Below are 7,877 nucleotides of genomic sequence, written 5' to 3' on the forward strand. Positions count from 1 at the left end.
CCACGCCCGAGTATCCTTGGGGTTGATTGCTGATGGTTTCGCTGCCACTCAGGCTAGCGTTTGTAACTAAGATATACTTGTAAATAAATGTATATAGTCGGTATTCCACATCAAGTCTCCGTGGACGTCATTTGCAACGTGTCGGTGTAGCGTCGGATCCGCAACCGTACAACCCTGCGGACCACTTCAACAACGATACGAACCTATCTGGCGCAGTCGACAGGATGCTACGCCAACTTTCTGCGAATGAAGAACAAGACACGGCAACGGCAAGTACAGTGGCAGCTAGCGTTTGATGCCTGTGGAGGAGTGGCAGTGCGTTAACGTCGTCGAGGCATCAAGTCAATCATCCCGGCGACGAAGACAAGTACTCTGAGCGAGAAAGTCTACGTCCTGTGTGGAGGTGATCTTCGCCCGTCATCAAGGTTCCGAAAAGCACAGTGAACGGTGAGTGTCTTTTCAGTTGCGTATTTTGCCTATCACTATGACCGGAGGGTATAAATTAAGAGATAGGGGAGACGCAGGGAATCGTGAGGATGAGGGGGATGACACATTGGCAGTGGCCCCACAAAGGGATGGTAGTGAAAGCAATTCAGAAATGTCTGTGTCTATCGCCGAATATAGGCGGTTGGAGCTTAGAGTCAGATTAGCAGAAATCGAGCTAGAAACGCAAAGGTTGCGAAGTGCAAGTAACTCGGGGACCCCTACGGAGGCCGGTACATATGTGATGGGGGAAGAGGATAGGATGTTAAAATTTGCCTCCCTCCTAAAAGGCGTGTTGTCGCCGATGCCGACACAGGAATCACTTATCCCTGGTTGGTTTGAAGATGTGGAAGCAACGCTAGACTCGTATAAGGTGCCTAGTGCGTGGCGAGCAGGTCTGATACTTCCATTGCTTAGCGAAAAGGCGAGAGCATTGCTGGTGAGACTTAATTCAGCTGACCGTGCGGACTACAAAGTGCTCAAGACAAAAATCCTCGAAGGACTAAGACTGTCTACCGCGGAATACAAACGACTTTTTGTCAACTCCAAACCGGACAAAAGGGAGACCTGGGAGCAGTTTGCAGTAAGGCTAGAAAATTACTTGCGCTACTATTTGAATAGTTGTAAAGTAACTACTTTTGAGGACTTAATCCAATTGATGATCACGGACAGAATGAAGGAATGCCTATCGCCGGACGCAAAGGCTTACGTCGCGTTGAATGAAAAGGAGAAGTTCCTTCAGCCCAATGAACTAGCAAGACTAGCAGAGAACTTCCGCGAAAGCGTTAGATGCAAGGCGGCAGCAGCAGCTGTAACCGGGACAGAAAGCACAGTGGAACGGAACTTCCCAAAAGGCCAGGCAAAGACTCGCGTTATAGAGAACGGGGGTGCAAAGCCTAAGAGGAGAGGTAGTTACAACTGCTCATCGCTCGACCACATTGCCAAACACTGTACTAAGAAGGCTGGATATTCCGCGGCGCGCATTAATGCAGTGAGCCTTGTATCTGAAGAAAGCAGCAGCGAGAGTGAAAGCGAGAATGTCGTTATTGTCGCTAGGGTACTGCTGCCCTTAGAAGAGAGTAGCACTCAAGAGATGCCAAGGGATGTAAGAGTTAAATTACAGGATATGCATGAGGTGTCTGTAAAAAATGGTGAAGCTACTTTTCAAGCGTACGTAGACTCAGGAGCCGAGATCACAGTTATCCGCAAGACGGTGCTTGCGAACTACGTAAAAACAGGATCAACAATGAAGCTCGTCAGTGCCTTCGGAGATGAGGTGGTCGCGGAATTGGCGTACGTTCCGTTGAAATTGACAGATAGCTCGCCCTATGTTTCCGAACAGCCCTCTGACCCAGTGTTCTTGTGCGCGTTAGTGGACCGCATGGCTAAGAGAGTGAATGCGCTAATCACTCCAGATGTGTACAAGGGGTTGTCTGACGCAAGTGCAAAAGTAATGGTAGATGAGGGTGACGCTCCGGAGGAAGCGCAGAACGCTCAGGAGCACGCTGACAATGAGGACCATTGTGAGTCAACGACTGTGTTAGGTGTAGGGCACGATAAGGGATGTGATCCTGCTGCAGGCGATAACAACTCCCCGCGGCAGATTTTTATGAATAGCCAGAGTGAGGATGGGAGTCTTAGAGAGGCATGGGAGCAAGCGAGAGCAGGAAAACACGGGATGATAGTTGTTGACGGCCTGTTATCTCATAGTGACTACGTAAATGGGCGCGAATGCAGGCAGTTAGTCCTCCCAAAAGAAAGACGTAGTGAGGTTCTACGACTGGCACATGATTCGGACTGGGCAGGGCACCTAGGCGAGCGAAAGACGCTGCAGCGTATAAAGAGCTCATTTTACTGGCCAGGTATCACCACCGACGTGAAGCGCTATTGCCAGAGTTGCCACCAGTGCCAAATTAAAGCGCCAACAAGAATGACAGACAGAGTACCGATTGCACCGATAGCTAGAGCACGTACCCCCTTCCAAGTTATTAACATGGACTGTATAGGTCCCGTTAATCCTCCATCAGCCCGTGGACATCGCTACGCGCTGTGTGTGGTTGACTTATGTACGAGATGGACTGAGGTCGTGTGCTTGCGAGCCCTTACGGCAAAGGCTACCTGCGAAGCCCTGTTAGACATATTCTCGCGTCTCGGTGTACCGGAGACCATATGCTCGGATCAAGGGACGAACTTTACCTCTCATTTGACTAGGGAATTTCTGGCACGAATGGGCGCGACGCCGCGTTTCTCCACACCCGATCACCCCCAGAGTAATGGATTAGTGGAGAGGTGGAATGGTACCTTCAAGTCAATGTTATACCACACAGTCGAAAAACATGGGCGGAACTGGGATAAACATGTTCCTTTCTTACTCTGGGCATATCGCGAAGTCCCAAATGCGACTACGGGGGAGACACCCTTCGAAATGATGTATGGGAGAGTGCCCACTGGACCGCTAACAATCTTGCAGAAAATGTGGTCAGGAGAATGGACAGTGCCTGATGGGCTAAGCACGTCTGCTGTAGAATATCTGAGCGACCTGAGGAAAAGACTTTGCGAAGCGGGAGAACGGGCGAGAGAAACAGGCAGTGCAAATCAAGAGAACTACTGTAATCGCTACAACCTAAGATCGCGGGAGAAACAGTTTCAGGAAGACGACCAGGTTCTTATTCTAGAACGGGATGGCACCAGGAAGTTGATGTCAAGGTGGATAGGGCCAGTTACAGTTATTCGACGCCTAAGACCGTACACCTATCAGGTCAGGTTGAGTGACAAGAACTTTAGGACGGTGCACGCGAATAAGCTCAGACCATATCACGCCCGAGTGAGCTCCGTAGGAGTAATTTTCGAGGATGATGTAGATTTTGGACAGGTTGAGATGATACCTACGAAGAAGAGAGAGCGGAACTTCATAAATTCAGTGGAGGCGGACCATCTAAGCCCTGGCCAGAGAGGACAATTGTTGTCATTGATCAAAACGATGCCGCAAGTGTTCAGGGACACGCCTGGTGAATGTAAGGTGGGCAAACATGTGATAAGGATAAAACCGGGCGAGGCACCACAACGAGTGTATCCCTACAAAATTCCAATGGCCTATCGCAAAGAAGTAGAGCGACAGATCAGTGAATTATTGGAATGGGGACTGATTTACCCCACAGAAAGCAAGTTTGCGCATCCCATTGTGTGCGTGAGCAAGAAAGATGGAGGCATGCGCCTCTGTGTAGACTATCGCAAGCTTAACGCGATCACGGAGCCTGACGCGTTTCCGATGAGTCAGAGCACAGAAATTCTGTACCAGGTAGCTCGTGCGAGATACATCACAGTAATCGATATGCTCAGAGGGTACTGGCAGATCAGGTTGGATGAGGAGTCGCAACAGTGTACATCGTTTATCACTCACCATGGCCAGTACGCCTGGAAGGTGATGCCTTACGGCCTCAGAAATTCGGCATCGACCTTTCAGAGAACGATCAACGAAATTATGGCACCACATAGTGAATACGCATGTGCGTACATTGATGACGTTGCGATATATTCAGCTACATGGGAGGACCACTTAGAACACCTGGCAAGAGTGTTGGGATCAGTAGCAGCAGCGGGCTTGACAGTAAACTTGAAGAAATGTAAGTTCGCACAAAACAGGGTTCATTACCTAGGGCACATTGTAGGATCTGGTACGCACGCCCCGGATCCTGAACGGATCAAGGCAGTTGAAAATATCGCCCGCCCCGAGACCAAGAGCCAACTTCGAAGCTTCCTCGGGATATGCAATTATTACCGTGATTATGTGCCGCGTTATTCGGAAATTGTCCTTCCGCTCACTAATATGACGAACCGTCGCACTCCACAGAGGCTCCCGTGGAGTGAGGAGGCAACCAGATCCTTTCAAGAAATTAAGGAAGCCTTAGCAAACGCTCCCTCTCTTTTTGCTCCGGACCCGTCGAGAGATTACATTTTAGCCACTGACGCGTCAGGGTCCGCAGTTGGCGCTTGTCTCGCACAGGAACATGAAAACGGCAGGGAATGCCCTGTAGCGTTCCTAAGTAGGAAGCTCACGCCTGCTCAAACACGATGGGCAACTATCGAGCGCGAAGCGTTTGCTATCATATGGTCATTGCAACGACTCGAAACTTGGCTCTTTGGTGCCACTATCAAGGTTGTGACGGACCACAACCCACTCAAGTACCTAACCTTGACCACCCCACATAGTGCCAGACTGACGCGGTGGGCCCTCGCGTTGCAACGATTCAACATTACCATTGTACATAAAAAGGGATCTCTGAATTGTAACGCTGACGCCCTTTCGAGATTGACCACTGCTGATGAGCACTCTCTGGTTAGCTAAATGTCAGGTTGCTGTGTATGGTGAAAATCCGGTCATGGTGTTGGCGGGTGCGTGACGAAAGGAGACACTCTGTCTGTATACTGTGTAATCATCTTCTGGTGACTGTTGTGTATTCCTGGTGCCATGATCAATCTTGTGGCGGAGGTGTCGACCAGAAGAACTTTGCAAGAACTTTGCCAATTGTGGCCAAAACCCGGGACATATGTATAAGACATGAACTTTTCTAAGAGTGCACTGCGCTAAGAACTCGGCTAATATTTGACCGCGTATCGCCCCGTTCAGCCTGATGCTTGCTCGGTATTGCTTTTGGTTATGTGATGCATGACGTTGAAGTACATGCATCACAGTTGTGGCGGAGGTGTTAGCCGAATAGCCGAGCAATCTCATAAGTGTTTCAGTTAATTAACTTTTACTGTTGTCTGTTGACTGCCACGAGGGAAGCACCTTAGAGGGACGACCTTCGCTGTTGGACCTTTCAATGCGGATTAGAGCGCTTTCTAGGTCGCTCGGAACCTGTACCCCATTCAAACCCTTGGGACGTCCGGCTGGCAGTCGTGGAAAGCGGGTCACCGGACCGGTGATCTTTTGTTACCCTTTTCGGAGAAAGCTTGTTGAAAGTGAAAGTTTCCATATCAGCTGCTGTGCACGTGCATCCCTTGACGTCAGTTTGTGAATTTCTGATTGGCTTAGAAAGGGTGGCATTTCCGTTAAAATGCCACGCCCGAGTATCCTTGGGGTTGATTGCTGATGGTTTCGCTGCCACTCAGGCTAGCGTTTGTAACTAAGATGTACTTGTAAATAAATGTATATAGTCGGTGTTCCACATCAAGTCTCCGTGGACGTCATTTGCAACGTGTCGGTGTAGCGTCGGATCCGCAACCGTACAACCCTGCGGACCACTTCAACAACGATACGAACCTATCTGTTCCTCTGCAAAGTTCCTCAGTAGAGTGGTTTCTCTTCGAAGTTCCTCTGGAAAGTCCCTTGGCAACTGGTTCCTCTGCAAAGTCCTTCTGGAGACTGGTTCCTCTGCAATGTTACTCTTCGACGTTCCTCTGGAGAATGGTTCTTCTTCGAAGTTCCTCTGGAGAATGGTTCCACTTTGAAGTTTCCCTGAAGACGTTTTCCTCTGCAAAGTTCCTATTCGAAGTTCCTCTTCGAAGTTCCTCTGGAGACTGGTTCTTCTGCGAACTTTCCTCTTTGAAGTTCTTCTGGAGACTCGTTCCTCTCCGAAGTTTCTCTGCGAAGTTCCTCTGAAGACTTTCCTCTGGAAAGTTCCTCTTCCAAGTTCCTCTGGAGACTGGCTCCTCTGTGAAGTTCCTCTGCGAAGTATCTCTGGAGACTGATTCCTCATCGAAGCTCCCATGCAAAGTTCCTCTGGAGACTGGTTCCTCAGTAATGTTCCTCTTCGGAATTCCTCTGCGAAGTTCCTCTACAGACTCGTTCCCCTGTGAAGTTCCTTGGGGAAGTTCATCTGGAGACTGCTTCCTCTTTGAAGTGCTGCTGGGGACTGGTTCCTCGACAGAGTTCTTCTTTCTTCGAAGTACCTCTGGAAACTGGTTCCTCTTCGAAGTTCCTCTTCAAAGTCCCTCTGGAGACTGGCCCCTTTGCGAAGTTCCTCGGGAGACTGGTCCTAAGCGAAGTTCCTCTCCAAAGTTCCTCTTGCAAGTTCCTCTGGAGACTGGTCCCACTGCGAAGTTCCACTTCGAAGTTCCTCTGCAAAGTTCCTCAGGAGACTGGTTCCACAGCAAAGTTCCCCTGGAGATTGGTTCCTCTCCGATGTTTCTCTGCGGAGTTCCTCTGAAGACTTTCCTCTGCAAAAGTTCCTCTTCGAGGTTCCTCTGGAGACTGATTCCTCTGTGAAGTTCCTCTGGATACTGGTCCCTCTTCGAAGCTCCTCTGGAGAGTGGTTTCTCTTCGAAGTTCCTTTGCGAAGTTCCTCTGGCGACTGGGTCCTCTGCAAAGTTCTTCTGGAGACTGGTTCCTCTGCAATGTTACTCTTCTATGTTCCTCTTCGATGTTCCTCTTCGATGTTCTCTGGAGACTGGTTTCCCCTCGAAGTTCCTCTGGAAACTGGTTCCACTTCGAAGTTCCCCTGAAGCCTTTTTCCCCTGCAAAGTTCCTCTTCGAAGCTTTTTAAAGTTCTTTGGCTTTTCCGTATTTTTCACCTCTGGAGACTGGTTCCTCTCCGAAGTTCCTCAGCGAAAATCCTCTGGAGACTGGTCGCTCCTCGAAGTTCCTCTGCGAGGTTCCTCTGGAGAGTGGTTCCTCTTCGAAGACCCTCTGGAGACTCTTTCCTCTTCGAAATTCTTCTGCGAAGTTCCTCTGGGAAGTTCCTTCAGAGACTGGTTCCTCTTCAAAGGTCCTCTGGAGACTGGTTCCTCTGCGAAGTTCCTCAGCGAAATTCCTCAGCGAAATTCCTCTGGAGACTGGTCCGCCTTCGAAGTTCCTCTGGAGAGTGGTTCCTCGGCGAAGTTCGTCTTCGACGTTCCTCTGGAGACTGGTCACACTGAGAAGTTCCTCTTCGAAGTTCCTCTGGAGAGTGGTTCCTCGGCGAAGTTCGTCTTCGACGTTCCTCTGGAGACTGGTCACTCTGAGAAGTTCCTCTTCAATTTTCATCTGTAAAGTTCCCCTGGAGACAGGTTCCTTACCAAAGTTCCTCTTGGAAGTTCCTCTGGAGACTGGTCCCACTGCGAAGTTCCACTTCGACGTTCATCTGCGAAGTTCCTCTATGAAGTTCTTTCAGAGAGGGGTTCCTCTGCAAAGTTCCTTTTCGAAGTTCCTCTGGGGACTGGTTCTTCTACCCTGCGAAGTTGCTATTCAAAGTTCCTCTGCGAAGTTACTCTTCCAAGGTTTTTTTGTGAAGTTGTCTCTGAAAAGTTCATCTGGAGACTGGTTCCTCTGCGAAGTTCGTCTTCAAAAGTCCTATTCAAAGTTCCTCTGCAAAGTTCCTCTGGAGACTGGTCCCTTAGCAATGTTCTTCTTCAAAGTTCATCAGTAAAGTTCCTCTGGAGACTGGTTCCTCTGCGAAAATTCTCTTCGAAGTTCG

The 7,877-nt window shown here is 49.5% G+C and overlaps 1 protein-coding gene across 1 annotated transcript; it reads left to right on the top strand.

Moving 5' to 3' along the window:
• The first annotated feature begins 484 nt into the window (after positions 1–484).
• On the top strand, positions 485–4,828 carry LOC135380865 (uncharacterized). The gene has a single exon (XM_064612523.1). It carries the CDS (start codon positions 485–487, stop codon positions 4,826–4,828), a length of 4,344 nt encoding a protein of 1,447 aa, XP_064468593.1.
• The last annotated feature ends 3,049 nt before the right edge of the window (positions 4,829–7,877 follow it).

Source organism: Ornithodoros turicata, chromosome 1, assembly GCF_037126465.1.
Source record: "Ornithodoros turicata isolate Travis chromosome 1, ASM3712646v1, whole genome shotgun sequence".
Classification (NCBI taxonomy): Eukaryota; Metazoa; Arthropoda; class Arachnida; order Ixodida; family Argasidae; genus Ornithodoros; species Ornithodoros turicata.